General features: G+C 28.2%; 1 protein-coding gene across 3 annotated transcripts in view; it reads left to right on the top strand.

Annotated features, from left to right (window-relative positions):
- The first annotated feature begins 318 nt into the window (after positions 1–318).
- LOC113363748 (protein NDRG3-like) overlaps positions 319–19,714 on the top strand; it is a 78,321-nt gene continuing 58,925 nt past the window's right edge. For 2 of the 3 annotated variants that reach the window (XM_026606227.1, XM_026606229.1), the window contains exons 1-2: positions 9,444–9,521; positions 12,087–12,899. In XM_026606227.1, coding sequence (XP_026462012.1) covers positions 12,631–12,899 — 269 coding nt within the window. In that variant the 5' untranslated portion in view covers positions 9,444–9,521; positions 12,087–12,630. Of the gene's footprint in view, positions 507–679; positions 743–984; positions 1,048–9,443; positions 9,522–12,086; positions 12,900–19,714 lie in introns of those variants that run through there. The other variant, XM_026606228.1, reaches the window with a different exon arrangement.

Here is a 19,714-nt window from a genome sequence, read left to right as displayed (position 1 = left end):
TGTTACATTCTATCAGAAAATATGTCAAAATATAGAATTTACTGCTGAATTAAAGAATTATCATAGGAGCCAATTTTTCTTAAAAAATATGTACAAAATATAGAAATATTTACAAATTTATCAATTGTAAAAATTACAATTTAGGGAAATTACTCATTACCGCATTTACGCATTACCTAAATATATTCAAAATAAAACATTATTTACATTAATATTAATTTAATAATTTTTTTATTATTTCAACGATCGATTCTAATAAAGGAATTCCCATCATTTTAAATAATTACTTATAATTGTCAGAGTATTACATCAATACGAAACGTAAGGTCGTGTCATGATGAACAAGTTATAATAAATAGTTTTGCATTTGTTGTGATAAATTATTATTTACGATCGTTAATTGTTAAGTGCAAAAATTAATTAAATAAAATGTCGGCTGCTGTGCTAAGTGTTGCAGAACATAAGGAAAAATTACCTGAAGTACCTGAAGTACCTGAAGAAAATCTGTAAGTGTAGAAATAATTCAGTCTAACAATAATCTTGAACTGAAAAATCCTAATATAAATTTATAAAAAGATGACGATATGCTAATCAGTTTATCTATATTAAATACCATTTTTATAATTAATTAATAAATTAAAACAAATTTTAATTTTCTTAAATAATTATTTTCTTAAAGATCAATTGAGATTCCGGAGTCACCTGGAGATGATCCAAAGAGCGAGGAACAGAACGAGTCGAGGTATGCTCAAATAATTTTTAGTAATTTTTTTTTAAAATTACTTTAAAGCATAACCCTTATTATTCGAAGATAGGTAAGAATTATTTTAGCTAATTAATTATAATTTTACAATATTAATGTTGTAGATACACGACCTCGTTTTAATGAAAAACATTAATAAATATATTTGTACAAACCATAAAATTCTAATTTTTCATAAAAATCATATACAGTAAAAACTATAAACACTTTTCCTTTTTCAGCCCGCCAGAAAAACCAGAAACGGCCCAAGATGAGAAAAAAGCAGAAACTGACCAAAATCCAAGGTAAGCGTCAATTCCAGAGTAGATTACAAATATTTACATCAATAAGAGCAAAAATTAAGCTGTGAAATTAACCAACGTTTACTTATATTAATTTTAATATTATAACATTATAATTATTACAATAAAAATATACAATGTAATGTATATGAGGCAAACGAACTCTACAACTTCGCCCATGAAATTATCTCACAGTTGTTAGAATGAGGCAGATTTTAGCAGTTTCTGTTTATAAACAATTGTAATGAGAACAAATGTCGCTAATGGGATAATATTATAGGAGACATTATTATGGGAATTCAAAATTAAATTAAAAATAAATCACATATGAAAAATGATAATATTGACACTTGCATAGTGCATAATATGTGGTACATATTATTATTATCATTTTGTCAATATTATATTTATTATAATAATATATGAGTCGAACCAATGTTATATGCATTTACATAGACTGGAAACAAATAAGTGATTTTATTCAGTAAATTAGTGGTGCATGGCATCGTACCTTAAGGCAAATTGGTAGAACTTCCCGTACCAAAAATTAAAATATTTAAACAAGATTCAATTTTCTTCATACTTTTGGAAATTTTGAACTTTTTTTGAATTATTCAAATCGGTTGACCCGTGATCCCGAAATTGTCGACGAAAATTTGTATCCGCACATACACATAAACACACATATACATCAATTTTTTTAAAGTATGCCAAAATGCTCTTACGGGAAGTTGATATTAAAGGTTAATGTAATATTACATATTACATATTAAATTAAAGTTTATGGAATTTTCGGAATGAATTACTAATGTTTCTTGACTATCGTGTCAAATATCACATGCATAAGATTAATTAGGTATAAAAATTGTCCAGAAGGCAAAAAAGTAAAAAATGTGCTGTGCCGACATATTTTTCGCTAATGTATGGTGAATAGAGTGGAATGCTAAAAATGCATATTGCATTTTTTTTGTTCTTAAGAATCAACCAGATTTAGTAAAATAGAAATAGAATTAATAAATATTTGAGGAAAATGTAATTTTATCAAAATAAAATTAGTAAATTCAGGGTAGATACTGAGTAGATTAGAGACCAATTCTCCAATAAAATAGAAATATAAGATAATGCTATGTTACGGGTCTATATACGTATGAGTTGGTAGTAACAATCTATTAAAAAGCTATATATTTGCTGTGCGTGTAAAAACAACTATAGTACAATGTCCCTTTACGGCTGACAATGGTAAATTTCCCAAATTTACTAAATATCCTTAACAGGACAGTTGTAGATAAAGTTTAGAATAAAAAATGACGTTTTGCAGTGAGATTTTATGCGTAAAAAGCCTAATCGCATAGCAAATACATACCAACAATCCCTTACTATCAATTCGTACATGCAAATATAGCCCCGTAAGATAGCATTACCAAAAAATTTATATTTTATCAGATAATTGTCCTTTCAGTTTTTAATTATTTTTTATTTAAAAACTTCTATTTCTAATATTCTGTTCTTTTTCAATTAATTCAGTGTTTCAATTATTAATTAGTTGAATTTAATCATTACTGTTATTTATCGCCTGCGTAAGTGTTTTGTACTCAGTGACCATAGAATTTTGCCGCATAACAGAAAAATGTTATGGCAAGGCCATGTTGTGAAGAACTTTCCATACTAAATTTTGATGAAAGCCATGCGGTTGGTGTACAGTCAGGCGTATTTCTCAGGTTGTCACATAGAAAACCTAACCTAGAAACCGCTCAAATGTCAAGAAAACGATCCTAGATTACAGGGTGTTTCTGACATAGCTTCATAACATACGAGTGACGTTGCAGTTTATGTGTAAAACACCTGAATGCACAGTAAATACATGATATTTTGACAGTATTCAGTATGATTCAGTAGAATAATGTTAGTAAGAGAGTAACATGGCCTCGCCAGAACATTTTTTTGTTATGCGGCAGAATCGATCCCTTCAATGCAGTCTCGAAGAATTACTTCAATAAGTTGGTGAGTTTTACTTAAAGAACCTTAATCTGGCCTATCTAGGTCAATTACAACCAGTCATTTCTTATTTTCGCCCCAGATAAAAAATCTGTTCCTAACCCCAGCTCTAAAAAATTGACCCTATTGATTCCCCATAAATATGCACCTGTTCGGTTTTACTTTTTATAACTCGCAAACCTCAAACCTCTTAACTGCCGCATTCCGACAGGAAAAAATAGTACTTCGCAGCATAGCATTGCGCTGGAGGAAACCGTGAATTATTTATGAATAATACTGGCGGCGTATTCAAATTCCAAGATGGACTTCTCACAGATTCACGACGTTTCCGCGGCATGGATTAAAGAAATGAGAATGGGAGAGAGATTTGGACGTGGGTAATAGATAAATGAAATAAATAAATTTTACCAGAGAAGATTCTGTACCATATTTAAATGATAGGGGGTATGTGAATGATATTATATGCCAATAAGAAAACTCGTCCGACATTTACCGTTTTACTGATTTAGTTTTACTTATTATTTTTTATTGCTTATACTAGTTTAGTTTAGTTAAACCGGTTCCAAAAACCGGAAAATTATGGAATTCAAAAACCGGTTTTTTAGTGAAAAAAGTCGGTTTTTACTGTATAAATGAAAAATGACAAATATAGCCAAATATAAAAGATAGATGAAAGCGTTTTGATTCTTGAAATCATATCGGTTCAATAATCGGTTAGAGCGTGGACTAGCACCAACTAGTTCCAGGTTCGCTGGATCGATTCTAAGCTTTCCACTTGACATGTCAAATTTCCACTTGAGGTTATAGATCTCAAATATAGCCTCAAGTGAAAATCGCCTCTCGTGGGTATAGTTGCATCTATAAATAGTCAACAAATACTTCGAGTATAGAAAATTAGTCAAACCTGGACTGGACAACTACTGGGTTGCCATCCATTCATATAATAATAAAATGTCAAAACAATTACTCAATGTCTCAAGTGTGACAGATTGTAATTAAAAATATAGAAAAAAAATGGTTCAATAGCATTTGATATCTTATCAATCTGCAATGGTTCCCTGAAAGGTTTTGTATATATTTAAATTTTCATACCAGTGTATATATTAATTTAAAACAGTGTAACTTATTCTTGAAGAAGTAACTTCCTCTACTCAAACTTAAAAAAAATGTTTTAAACGCTAGAAGCCACAAATAAAAGAACAACAAACTTAGAATTATTATATCAGGCTTTAAAAACAATTAAGCATAATTTGGTCGCAAGTATGAGAGTATTTTCTATTCCAGAAAATTTTGTGAGTGAACGAAGGACACGTCTAAGTAGCAATTCAATAGACGTTCTCTGTTGAAATCATATTTTATTAAACAAAAATAATTAGAATGTTTAAAATTATTTCATTAAAATTGCTCGGAACAGACAATACTTGAGTTTAGCTTAATTGTTTTTAAAACAAAAATTGATATTAACAAGTATTTATCAACATGTTTCTAATATTTTTTTATTTTTTTTTTTAATTTAATGAATGTTTTTTTATTTAAAACTACATTATTTTTATTTATTCGAGAACTTTCTTTTCACTATCATAAAAATATTTTTATTCTTATATGTGAAAATGATGCATGAATAACGAATAATTATTTTCAACGTTATTTAATCAAGATAAATTATTATTTTTCAGTTCTCCTAATTAAAATTAAATTAATTTTGTTTACTATCCATAATATTGAACAAATCACACTAAATTTGCGAATAAATTATAGAATATTCGAGCAAACATTTATTTTCTATATGAAATTCGAAAACCGGCTAAAACCCGTTTTTTAGTAAAATTAATATTCAAAAACCGGTTTTCTGAAATGTCGGTTTTTGTATAAACCCTAGTTCGCACTAGGAAACACTAGTCACTTTTCATCCCATGCAGTAATTTTATCCTTTATCATTTGAAAATATATATCAACAATGTGTTTGCATTTTGAAATGACTCTCCTGAGTATTGCTGTGACCCTTATATTACATTCTAAGAAATAATTTAAAACAACAACTTAATGTTGTTCTAAAATCCAGATCCTAGTTTATACGACAAAAAAATCACCACGATAAAGTATATCCTTTACTCAGTCTAGTTTCCGCGTTCAAAGTCCATCCCGAACTGTTAGATATCGGAAGGTTCTCGGTCCTGTTGGTTTCACATTCAAGGCATTCTGACTCGGCCTGATAAAATATTTAAAAATTGATCTCTTGGGCAATGTTAGACCACCCCTTGCTCTTCCTTAAAGCACGCCCTTCGCTCGAGTTTTCGCGAACGAACACCTGACTTCCACAACCCAAAGAGTTGGTTGGTCGGACGGCTGTTACGAGACTCACAGATGTGGCACTGACATTTGTTTTATACATTTCGGTGAAAGAATAGAATTTCGTGTGAAAATAACCCAATGTAGGTTCGGGAGAACAATACGATTTGGGAAAACGAGAGGTGAATCTGAGTATTATGTTGTTGTATACCTACTAAGCAGTAATGTGTCATCACAGTGATTAAAAATAGAGGTTGCTTGCATAAGATTTTTTGAAACAGTAATACCCCGCTTAACGCTGTTTCGGTTTAGCGCTCTTTTATTTCAACCCAGGTTTTGAAGGAGTAAAAGTGGAAGACGTCGAAGAAATAATTCAAGAAGCACCGCAGTCATTCTAATGATGAGTTCAAGGAATTAACTGAACAAGAAACAAACAAAAATGTTGACATCAGTGATTCAGAGGAAGAGCAAAAAAAACTTTCCATGGCGTTTGTAAAAAGGAGTTTATCAACCATATCTGAAATAATGTATCAATGCATTGAAAATTATCCAAATTTTGACAGGAGGCCAAAAGTAAGTCATGGTGTTAAAGATGCTCTATCCTTTTATGAACAAATTTTAAGAGAACAACGCAAAGGAAAAGGGAGTTGTGCCAGCATTTTAGAGGGCCTCCATTAATCACGTGAGGTTTTTAGGAGGAGGGGGAGGGGTTGACAAAAAATCACGAAATATCACATGGGGGAGGGAGGGGTATGGTAAGAGATCAAGTGTGTTTATTTTTTAACTATTTTTTTTAAAAAAAGTTCAAACATTTTAAAAATAAATTCAAAAAATGTACAGTTTTTTCACATACCTAAAAATACACGTGATGTATGGCGGAGAAGGGGGGACAATTATGAATATCACCATGTATCAACAAGGGGGAGTGGGGTCCAAAAATCCTTGAAAACTCGCTCACGTGATTAATGGACGCCCCCTTAAATGTTTGTCACAAAAGGCAGCACATTGAAAACGCTTAAGGCTAACTAAATATGACTGACTTTGAATTATGTTTTTTAAGAATATTCGAATTATTGTTATTTAGATTTGGTTCTTATTTTTACAAGAAATTATAATGTGGTATTAATTTGGGCTTTAAGAAATAAATGTTAGGTTTTACTTTTATTAAAAAAAACCTAATTTTCAAATTCAATACCTAACCAATTTCCTAGCCATCTTCCCCTAACACCAATAATTCCATATAAAGATAGCCTCGTTTAGCGCTGTTTCGCATTACGCTCTACTTTGATGGAAAGATTCTCTAAACAATTGTCTATTATCGTAGGGCCGTAATATTTTAGTATGATCTATAAGACCCTGGTATCTACCATCAAAATTATTTCTTTATACCCCGACGTCCAATCACTGGATTGACATTCGATTTAGACATTCTAAGACATCTAAGTACTACCAAAAATTTGCTGATAATACTCTTACTTCTGTGCCAAATGATTCGCAAAACAAGAAACCTGGAGAAAACAAAAAATGTCCAAGAACTTCGTACAATTTCTAACAAAGACATAATAACATGCTTCTCTAGAAATTTAAACAACGCAATAGATGTATTTTACAAAAACCGTGTTACTAAGCTATTGTTCCATTTTTTTCATATTTGAGTTGTTATTTGAACTTTGCAGTTTCAATGTTAGATAAGTTAATCCGAACTCTTGAATTTGTTTCAGAATATTAATACAAATAACTACTATTAATTTTAGATAACAATAAAAAAAACTGTACTAATCTTGCTAATAACTGGAAAAATCAATCAAATGAGAATATTGACAATAGAAAACAAAGCTTCAAGTGCAGTATATCAAGTGTGAATTAGTTGTAAAATGTTCAACAAGCACTTGACAATATCCTGACTCATTTTATTGGTTGAATAAAACGCGTTTGAATTATATCCTAAAATCAGTTATTGTTATTTAAAACAATTTTTAAATCGAAAATAATGTTAAGACCGAAAAATGTTAAGTTCAGAGTACAACTTTTAAATTTTTTTTTACAATTATATATCCGTATCAAAAATGGCAATCGAATTTATAAAATATAGCGTTTGAGATTAGGTGGACTTTATGTGTTTTTAAGGTATTGCTATTGTGAGACTTTTGGGCAGATTCTGCCGCAAAATAGACCAATGTTTTGGCAAGACTTTGTTATGTTCCAGCTTTCATACAAAATGCTACTAAATACTATCAAAATGCAATGAATTAGCTTATATGTATTGTTTTTCTAGTATTATTTTTATAATTCACAATTTTTTTAAATTTTATTATTATCATTATTTGCTTTTATTTTATATTAAATCATCATAATATGGATTAAAATTAGAAAAAAAATGTGTTTGCTGTGCGATCAGGCGTTTTACATATAAAATGCAACTTCACTCATATGTTATCAAGGCATATCTCAAAGACGCAGTTATGATAACATCGTTTTTTTATTGGCATTTGTGCGTTTTCTAGGTTAGGTTTTCTATCTAAATGCCTGACTGCATAACAACCACGTAAGCATCTTACAGTTTTTGGTACCACTTTATATGAAAACTGCTACATAACATAGCCTTGTCATAACATTAATCCATTTTAGGGCACAATCAGTCACTTTATCAAATAATGTGAAAAAATTGCAGACTAATGCAAAAAATATTGCAACTAGCACCTTCCAAATAATACATCTACCATCTAGCGAAGTTTGTTCCAACTGTAGAATACATCGGATAACCCGAGTCACATACTATGGTAGATTCGAATCGAATCTTTGCTTCAATCATCATACAAAACGACACCATTTATATAAATTTAAACATTTTTATCGCTTGATACAAATGTTATCAAAAGAAATTATGTAATTATAACATGTCAATAATAAATACGTACTGCGCCTTTATTTATTTACGAATTGGATGGACGTTATATTACATCAGTTGGGAATAAATAATTATTACAAAATTTAACTATATATTAATTTCTCGTAAATTTTGGAATTATTAAGTAGAAATATTAATATTTATGTATGTAATTTTAAATAAATTCGAATCAAAACGATGCGACTTGCAAAAATTCTAAAATTTGAATGGTGGATTGTTGAATCAATTCGAATCATTTCGAATCAAATCGTAAAAATTCGAAAATGTGTATGTTGGCGCATTTGAATTTTTTCGAATAATGAATGATGAAATATTTTAATGAATTCGAATCGTAAAAATTTGAAATTTTGAATAAAAGAACATTTGAATCAATTCAAGCCGATTTTTTTTTTTTTGGTAACAATTTATTTTTATTAATTAAAACTTTATTGTCTTATTCTCAAAATTGATTGATGCAGAATAAAATAATACAATAAATTGAATATAAAATAGAAAAAATTAAAATAAAATAAAATAAAAACAGTAAAACAAAAATAATAACATAAATAAACTATGACGTGATGATGTATGATGAAAATTTGAATAATTGAATGGTGGAACATTTGAATCAATTCGAATATTTGAATGGTGGGAAATTTGAATGTATTCGAATCATTCAAAATAAGTAAATTAGTAAATAATCTAATTAATAATCCTTAGTAATTAATTAAGTAATAATCGTTTATCTTGCAATTTATGATAAGTAGTTGCTTATTACCTAGTATTTTTAAAATCGTCATATTAATTTATTAGTTTAATCTAAGCCATTACCTTGTGTAACTATGTGGTATGGATGTCTTTGCAGTAGTAAAATATGTCATTCCATATTTTTTGAATAACAATTAAGCAGCCGATAAAATAAATTACGATGTAATATATTACAATAAACATTCGATTTCATTTCATTTCATCAAATAATAACATCTATTCAAGATTCAAAACTCGTTTTCCAAATACCGTTAGTACCTGCATAAAAACTCTAGACTACGCCACTCTCTTTTAAATCGAACTCGAAGATGGCCGATTGTAGTCGAACGCCGCCCTACTTCGTATTTTGACAACAGTGGTCCCTAACAACCAACTTCATATGTCTAGTATCACTCTTAGCATTTCAATGAAAATCATACTCCTTTGAATTCATCATTTTAATTTCTCAAAAAAATACAAACAGTGCCTGTGATAAGTGTAAAGTGTTTGTTAAAGACACACCTGATTCATTACCGAAATAAATTTCCCAAATCTCCAGGTAAGTCGATTATCAAACCATGTGTCATTGATATGTAGGTCGATCAATATAACTTTTATTACAGCATAGACACAGCATATTGCACTATCACTATCATATGAGAATGGATTCACTTCTTAATCATTTGATTTATTAATTTTTTATGCGCAATGCATTTTACTAAATTCGCTAGTGACGTAAATGTATTGATTTTTAGCAAAGAATTCGCTCAAAATGGCTCCTGATCCTTATACTTCTTTATACACATAGTTATATATCTAATATATATTCAATATCTATTCAGAATATATATATATATGTATATATATATATATATATATAAATTTAGGCAAATTGAAAAATATCTGGGATAAGAAATCCTTAAACGCATGTTCCAGACTTATAGCATCAATGATTTATTGATATTAGAAGATCCTAGTTTACATCATCAATGATTTTATTTCATTTTTATTTTTTGTTATATATATATATATATATATATATATATATATATATATATATAATAAAAATCTAGACAAATTGAAAAATAACCAGGATAAGAAATCCTTAACCGCATCTTCCAGTCTTACATCATCAATGATTTATTAATATTAGACGATCCTAGTTTATATCAAAGATTTTATTTTTATTTTTTTTATTTTCATTTATATATATATATATATATATATAAATTTAGACAAAATTAAAATTATCTAGGATAAAAAACCATTAACCGCATATTCTAGTCTTATAGCATCAATGATTTATTAATATAATAAGATCCTAGTTTATATCATCAATGATTTTTTTTTTATTTTTATTTATTATTATATCACCAGTAAAAATTAAAAATAAATATTAATAACAAAAAATATAAATAATATAAATAATGAAATATATAAAAAATTATTTATGCAGCAAACTACCATGTATCTATAAAATTTACTGAAATATTTATTTAAATAGTTAAAAGTAAAAAAATCGATTTTTACATTACTGTTTATTTTGGAAAAAATGAGAAATAATTAATTAAAAAATAGCTTTTATTTCATTTTAATTTTTTTATTGTATTAGCTAAATAAATACTAACAATGAAAAATGAAATAAATAAAAATATGGAAAATTATTTATATAGCTCCCATGTAAATTAAGTAAATATAAATTTACTGAAATATTTATTTTAAAAGTTAAGGGTGAAAAAAATCATTTTTACAGTGCTGTTTATTTTGGAAAAAATAAGAAAAAGTATGCAAAAATAATTAATTTTATATAAATTAGTTAAAAAATTGATTTTTATTTCGTTTTCATTTTTTTATTGTATTAGCTAACAAAATATAAATAAATACTAATAAGGAAAAATATAATTAATGAAAATATAACAAATGATTTATGTTGCAACTGAAGTTAAAAAAGTTAAAAATAAAATCATCCATTTTACAGTACTATTTATTCTGGAAAAATTAAGATATAGTATGTGAAATAATAAATTCACAATTTTCAATTCCTTTGCAAATTTTAACATTTCAAATATAAGTAGTATTCTAATTGATGAGATTGATTTCTTTGACTAGTATGCAAAAAAACGGTTGCATAAATTTTGAAAGTTTGACTGATTTTTTTTTATATATTCACTCTTTGACATTTATTGCTATTGCATTATTTTATTCATACAAATAATTTGAAATACGATCAATAAAACATTACAAAAGATGTAATTGATTGCGGTTTGGAGGTATATAAATACTCTTTCGATATGTTTAGTAATATTTGCTACATATTGTTTATATCTTTTATTATTTATGGCGTTAAAGTTTTCCATCAAAAATGTTATTAGGTATATATTGAATTCATCATTTTAATCATCCTAAAAATATTCTATTTATTTACCAGATTTTGAATCGATCAATAAAATGTTATAAAACGATTGCAGTTTCGCCCTCTAAATACTTTTTCAATATATTTTCCATTTATTACTATATTGCTTACGACTTATATGGTTTAAGGAATTTCATCAATGATATTTTTCAATTTCGTCGTCTGATTTATATTTGAATATGTATAGTACTATATTCATTATATATTTTGTAGAATGTATGCGCATTTAAAATTACTAAATCGTCATATAATTTAAAATAATATGTGTAAATATACTACAAGCCTTATTAAATGTAATGCATTCCCGATAAGATAAGAAGAATGTTATGCTTTTAGCACTAATAAATATTTCAATAATTATTTTAAATGTAACCTAACGCTCTTGAATGCTTTTGAATATGATGCCTCTAGCTATTTTTTTGCATGGCGAAATATGTATTCAATGTTTTTATTCAATTTTTTTCTTAAGTTTAAATTACACAATGGACGTCTTCATGAATATAAATGATTCTTGAAAACATATTGAAGTTAGATAAAACAAATTTATTCAAAATTAAGTTTTAGGCCTAAGTCTTTTTCATCTTCTGTTTCCACTTTCCACTATCTAAATTTAATATTTTCATTCATCTTATAATTTATATACTTTATCTTAACCTTTTCTTTCTTCCTTATATTCATCTCTGTATCAAATCTGATCGTCTGCAAAACAAGGAGACACATTTGACAAAATCGGAAAAAATGGTCCACTTGGAGACCTGACCACCACATAGGCGCATTGAAGATACTACATACACCGTGTATTGATTTCTAATAAAAGCCGAATGCTATTACTAAAACAACGTAAAAACCTGCCGAAAGTTCAATTCTGGAGTAACAAACACCAGTAAGGTGGATGTGAGTGTACAGCACATCATAGAACGTAATATTTGTACATATTGATAATACTATCTGGTTCGATAAATTGGTATCTGAAATAGAACAACGTAGTACTGGAAAATTTTCAGAAAAATAGTTATATTACCCAGAACCAACCAAAGAAATTGTACAGAAATTTAATATTTAGAAAGGTCACTTTCTAAGATTCATTAATAATTTCAATTGGAATCTGATTGGTAGCACGATACATTCAGTAACCGAGCAGTCGAGGCAGAACCACTGTAGGCGTATCAAATACAAGTCAACAACCAAATACGTTCTGGAATCACTAAATTGGTTTAAAAATTTCAATTCCTAAAGAAGCCAAAATCCACCCAAGATGCCTCAAGTCTTAGGCCCAATTGGCGACACGCCATACGTCCAAAAACCAAAAGAACCAACCTCCAACACATCTCCTGTCCACAATGGCGGTTATACAAGTTTAGGGAACGCCGGTGGAAATGTCTACATGTCAACCACCGAACCAACAACTCCTTCCTCAGTAATTGACACTGTCAAGAGAGCCTTTACAGGAGGTTCCACAAACCAAAAAACAGGAGCTGGTGAACCTTTGCTCAATGCCAATGGAAGAAGCAACAAAATTGTGAGGTAGGACGAGCAGATAAAATTGTTAAAGTTTGAAAGAAGCACATTGTTGTGGTGGTGGATTTTTGGAATCAAACAATGCTTTTGTGATAATATTAATTTTTGTGAGTAGATTACGTCATTGTGTGTATAGAGACAGATAGTTAGAAGAAGAATCTACTCTATGAATTAAATACATATTTGCTATTATTTTTACTAACCTATCTTTATTGATTTGTCCTAAGTTAATGCTTTCCTTAGTTTCTGCTGCTTTTGTTTATGTTTCTGCTTATCTGTGCTTTTACTTACTACCTTGTTGCTTTAAGTTTTAGTTAAACTCACTAATTTCTGGTATTTGCAACTACACATTTTGGCTTCTACGAATTTGCGGCGACATTTTTATTAAAATCCAAGAGAACTTTGGTCTCTGTAAGAGCTCCATTATTAGAAGTCTTAAATAAGAAGTTTTCCCAATATTCTAGAGTTTTAAATGTAGGTGAAAAGTTGGCTAATAAAAAATTCAAAAAGTTTGGTCCATCGTTAAAATTTCTTACGACTTCTCGAAGTTTTCCTGCATAATATAAACCATTCGGTTAGACCAACACTGTATCCAATTAACACGTCAATTGAATTTCAATATGTTTATTAGCATGTGTTTACGTAGATCTTGCAACATAGATCCAATGGTTCATAATGTTTCCATGTACCGAAATAAATTTAACAAATTGCTTCTCATTTCAAGACATGTGAAGACAATAGTTGGACCACAAAAATCGTTAGAATTAGTGTCGAATTTTAGTGCGGTTAGAATTTAGTTAAAATGTGGATTTCTGCGTATATGCGGTATGAAAAGTAGTGGAATGAGTTGTAGAATAATTTTGCACAGTATTTCATAAAAGTTGTTAGTAACATTTATGTTCATTATCATAATCACATACTAATTACTGTAGTAAAAGCTATTATGTTAAACATAAAAAATATTCAAAGCATGAGAATTACACGGTTGCATCACAATATCGATGCAAAATATGTAATAAATATTAACGAATGTGTTTGTAAAACTTAAATCTGATCGTTAAAATTTACCAGAAATATTATGTAAAGAATATCGGTTTGCTCAAAACAAAAGTTTTTTTTTTCAAATATTGTGCACTTTTCTTCAAATAATTTAATTTCCTTGAAGAAAATTTTGGATAACTTCCATATTTCTCAGGCATTAAATTCTAGGTCAACTTCATAAAAAGTTGCATTTTCGTAATTAATGATGTGTCTCTCTCTTGTAAATTTTTGTGATTTTTCATGTGTGTGAACCAAAGACTTTGTGTGCCAAAAATCAACGTTTTTTTTTGAAGTCTTGGTCTGTTTTTTATATAATATTGTATACCAAAAATGTATTTGTTTTAGGTCTATATTTTACTTTTAGCTCTCGTGCCAAAACCTTTTCATTTGAAACGTTTGAATGGACGTAACCAAAATAACTTTACGAAATATGAAATCAATAAAACACTCGCTATAGAAATTAGGAGTTGTATATATTATATGAAAATGGTGTATTTCAAGGTGACAACATTTATCACTAGGTAAAATAATCTGCAATGCTACATTTATAAAAAAGTAAAATTTACAAAAATAAAATATTCATACTGCAGATGACACTAAATCGAAAACTAACTAATCGATGAAACAAAAGTGATTATCTGAATTCTTCTATATTTAACTAACTAAGAACTCATTTTTTATTTGTTGGTAGCAATTTAAGATTTATATTTAATGTTTATCTTTACTTCACTATCTTTATTAATTATCATTAAATTTCTTGATTGTTCTAAAAATCCCTTACCATGATAATATTTATTCATATATTTTAATATGGATGATGTCTCCCTTAATATCAAATTAAAAAAATCATCAATTTATTAATACATTCCTAATTTTATTTATAAAATCTTGAAGCGTTCCTAGAATACAAATTTCTTAAAATAAATCCATCGATAGTGAAATTTAAAATCACCGACCTTGCACGTATATGGATCAACAAGTACTGAACCATCATCATTTTTTAATCAGAGCTGTCACTTGTCATGTTATTTTAATATATATATATATATATATATATATATACTAGATGACCCGACAGACGTTGTCCTGTACCCACGTCTACAATTCAAAAGTTCAAATTTTTTAATATCCTATTCTATACTTTTTAATATCCTATTTGATGTCCAATCTTTGTGATTTATTTATGGTCTTAGCATAAGCAGTATAAGAAATTCAGAAAAAAATAATATAGTATCTGTAGTAAAAGAACAATATCACACTTGATTTTAACACACAACTTAATTGCTTCAATAATTTAATCTATAATTTTCATAATCTCGTACGATTATGCTTTTTGGAAATTATAATTTCTAAAGTACATTTTTCTTACTAATAATTTAATAAACATTATTGTTTATATTCAAATCTTAGGTGAATTAATTTGTAAAATCTATTTCATATGAGCACTCTTTAATCTAATATCAACTTGCTAAATATTCCATATCCAATGCCAAACAAATGAATTTTTGTCACATGAAACAAAATTCTAAATCATTTTTTAGTAAGTAGAAATATTTTTTAACCAAAATGCGACATGCATAAGTTTAAAAAAATAATGTATATGCAATTTTGGACTTATTGCTTTATTTATTAAACTGAATTATGTAATTTCATCTGCTAAACATAACTGTTGACTGTATCTTATATTATTTTAATTTTTGGCACATCTCAGCTGCTTTTCGGCAATAATAATGCAGACATTACATTTGTCTTGTATATTATATTCTAATATTATTTAGGCTCATAATTTCAGCTGACTTCAAATTTCAAGTAAATTGACATTTATACCAGATGACAGTTCAAATGTTTTGAATGTCACACAATAAGTGGTTTTATGTAATTTTTGCCAATTATTTCTACAATATTACTATAGTTTTATTGTTAATTAAATTTTAAAAATTTTCTTTGACAAACTCTAAAAAGAATTATCAAAATCCGAATAACCGTTTAAGAGAAGTATCAAATCATACACCTGTACAGAAGAATTTTATATATGAGTCATAAAAACGTGAAATCTTTAAATCCTCGTTTGACCAAAAATGTTTCATTTGGATCTTCTAAGCAACCATTGATGAATAATGATGACTTAAACAGCAAATTAGAAAGAAAAACTTCTAACCCAAGTCACTCTTAAGTATTATAATTAATTTTTTAAATTGGTATCAGTACACAAATCTTCATTTTATTCATTGACTTGAAATTTCGAGAAAATCTCAAATTGGTGATCCAGATTTTCTGCCAAAAACACAAATTTCACTTCGGATAGTTGATGATTATTTCGGTAAATCGTTTATATTATTTAAGCACGGTTAGTACTCGGCATAAAATTTTAATGCATTGTTGCTCTCAAAATTGCAAGAGTTATTAGAACAACAAGCTGAAGAACTAAAAACGGAAGCAAATATTTAATATTTCAGGCTCCGAGCCAAAATTTAAAGCCGGTAAACAAAGCCGGCAAAACCGGGTAAACAAAATCGTATATACGCACTACAATTACTTTAGATATAAAAATAATGCGAACTAGAGTACTGTTATTACAAATTACGTATCTAATCATAATTATTACATATTGCCGGCCGGAGTAAACAAAATGATAAAATTGCACATTATCGAATGATGCAGCAGAGTTGGAGAAGTTTATTTTGATTCTGCGAAGGTCACTTTGATCAAGAACTTTGATATGGAGTCTATTTTAGTGTTTACTAACATTTGAATGGAAATATTACACTAAATTACACGATCGTAAAATGAAATGGGCGTGAAAAAACAAGTTGCTGAACGGTTTATATTCGATCAATTACTTTCATCAACATAGATAAGTAATATTTAGTCTATCTGGATATTTATGTTGACATGATCATAGTAAATATTTGCTAACGCCTTTGAAATTTACATAATGAATAAACAAATTCGAAACTAGCATCAGATGAGTCTTCCAAATAAGATAATATAAGATATATGAGAAAGGTCTCCATAAAATAATATTTGATGCCACATAACTCTCTCCATTTCCTTAAATTTGTGGCAATAAATCATTAATCCCATACAAAGTTATTTTTGTAGGTTATCCCCAAATATTTGTGTGAATTCTTAAACTTTATCCTATGCAACTTTAAACAAGAATGGTGAAAACAATCGCAAAGTGTTCTATTTCTAAACGACTAATGCAACTGTGAACTAAATACGCAATATCGGGGATAAACAAGAAATTGAATATGTTACATAAATAGATCTAGGCCAGAGGATATATATATATATACATATATATATATATATATATATATATATATATATATATTTCAAAGGCATAAGATTGGACGTTCCAAAATTATTTCCAAAGGCGTACGATTGGACTCTCCAAAATGATTTTTCCCAACAAGTTTTAGTCCTCCTTCATGTTAAATTTCAACTACGCAATAATTCTATTAATTTTTTTGTTGATAAGCCGTAATTATATGTAGTGGCGTGATAATATACAATTATGTCGACTAGTTTTTAAAATTGGTCTATCCGTCACTTTTTATAGAACGCATGAGAACAATAATTGTATTTACAGTCGTAGTAATAGAAGAGAGTTTATTTCTGCTATTAGGAATCCAGACATTTTTAAAGACAGTAACAGATATAATTATATTCCCACAATCTGTCCAATGTTTAAAATTTCAATTACCCATTCGCATATTTAAGATACCAGGATCGATTATCGGTTCTATCCACCTAATGATAATCCCAAACATGAAGATCGCAAATTGCTAAAGTCATCAGCTCTGATGATAGATTTTAAATTCAATTTTCTTGGAGACTATTGAATTTATTTTCACATGAAGATAATCTAATTTAAATAGAAGAGAGCATTAAATGAATTCAATATTCCTCCAGAAGATGACAAGATAGGAAATTTGTTTGTAAGGAAATTTATATATGGGAGGACATTGTGTTCCATCCATCAATATAAATAGTTTTTCTGTTTATTGTTAGTAGTAAAAAAACTAAGTAATTTATAAAATACATTTTCAAACTTCCTTTAGACTCTGAAGGCGATCATTTTGTTTTTTTTTAATATAATTGAAATATTCAGTAGAATTTAGTAGAATGATTTTAGTAAGCAGGACGAGATAGAAATTTTATAAACAGCCAATTAATCTAAACTCTAATAGATTATTTTTACAAATGACAATGGTATATTATTTTCAAATAAGATTTCCTTCGTTTTTTTGAGTTGCGCGCCTTTTTTTATTTAAAACTACTTAGAAGAAATATATTTTTATATTTCGTTAGAAAAATGATACAGATTGTTGGATATCGCCTATCGATATTGTGTATATTTGAGTCTCTAACGTATTATTTTCATTATTTTTAATTTTAGAAATAATATTTTTTATCAGATAAAACACTACTCATTTGTAGCTACTATTGAAAAATACAAAAATAATACTATTTTAACAAATAAAAGAAAAAATGATATTTAGATGTGGTCCGATTCGTTAATCATGGAACTTCCTGATTCTCAAAATGTATTTTTGTATTTCAAGATAAACTTATTATTCATTAACCTAATATAAATGATAGCTGATTAAAAACATTCAAATTAGGCCAAATTTAATAATTGCTAGTAACCAGAAAAAGATTTTGAGCATTTAGAGATACCTCTGTTTCCTTGTTGGTCTAACCTCTAATCATTTAAAGATTTTTTTTTCTATAATAAATATAATGTAAATGGTAATGGTAAATTATTAGTAATAAAAATGTAGACGAACATTGTACTTTTCTAAAGCCTAAGCATTAACTTGGTTACTATTTGATTCTTTGATATGAAATATCAATATCAAAGGCAATGGATCAAAAGTTTTCATTGAAGTTCATACCGTAGAAACATTCATTAGAAAATGAGTATTATTATTAAAACTATAATCCTTTGTTGTCCATGATTGCTTAATCATGACTTATCACTGATATTTCAGTAATCAATAGATCTATTCAGGTTTAACCTTTCCACTCGCGAATTGCGAGATTTATATGAATTTTGCAGCCGAAGCGGCGGCGTCCGAGTCGAAAGGGTTAAATTTATACTGGTAGTTTCTTTTTTCAACTAAAAAGATGATCGTTTATGGGCACTATGCAATTTATAGAAAAAAAATCTCTAATAAAATTGATTGTGATGTGATTTGATCCAGTTTTGATAAAAAGTCATACCGGTGGATACGTGTTCCTTATCTAAACAGATACCATAATCATGTCCACAAAATGACTTAGAACATTAGAATAACTAAAATATTATTATCTGCGGGTATATATCTGGAAATGGTGCTGTGGGCATTTAGTTAAAACTACGCAGTTGGTTTGATGTACAAGAACGCATTACGATTAGTAAGTTGCGCCATGCCGGTCGCTCTAACTGAATTAATTAAGTCAAACTGTGTGTACTACGTGATAAACGGCACGAATGTTCTATTTTTACATTGAAAACATTTCATAAAACGAGGAAAAATATTATGCATATAGAACTAGTGGTATATAACTGTAAAAAATAACTATCGGTGCATGGTATCGTGCCTTAAGGCATATTGCTGGTACTTTCCGTACTGCAATTGAACCACTTTTAAATTTTAAATTTTTTTTAATTTCTGAAACAAAAGCAGTTTCCTTTGAATTTTTTAAATTTTTTCATAAAATAGTTTTTTCAATACGAATCGGAATGTTTATTTAAATCATATAAATTGAGCCGTGCACCCAAAATTGTG

Source organism: Ctenocephalides felis, unplaced genomic scaffold, assembly GCF_003426905.1.
Source record: "Ctenocephalides felis isolate EL2017-DRISC unplaced genomic scaffold, ASM342690v1 CF-g0.4_SCAFFOLD_00845, whole genome shotgun sequence".
Classification (NCBI taxonomy): domain Eukaryota; kingdom Metazoa; phylum Arthropoda; class Insecta; order Siphonaptera; family Pulicidae; genus Ctenocephalides; species Ctenocephalides felis.
The sequence above is the reverse complement of the archived record's forward strand: the minus strand, read 5'-3'. Positions and strand labels throughout refer to the sequence as shown.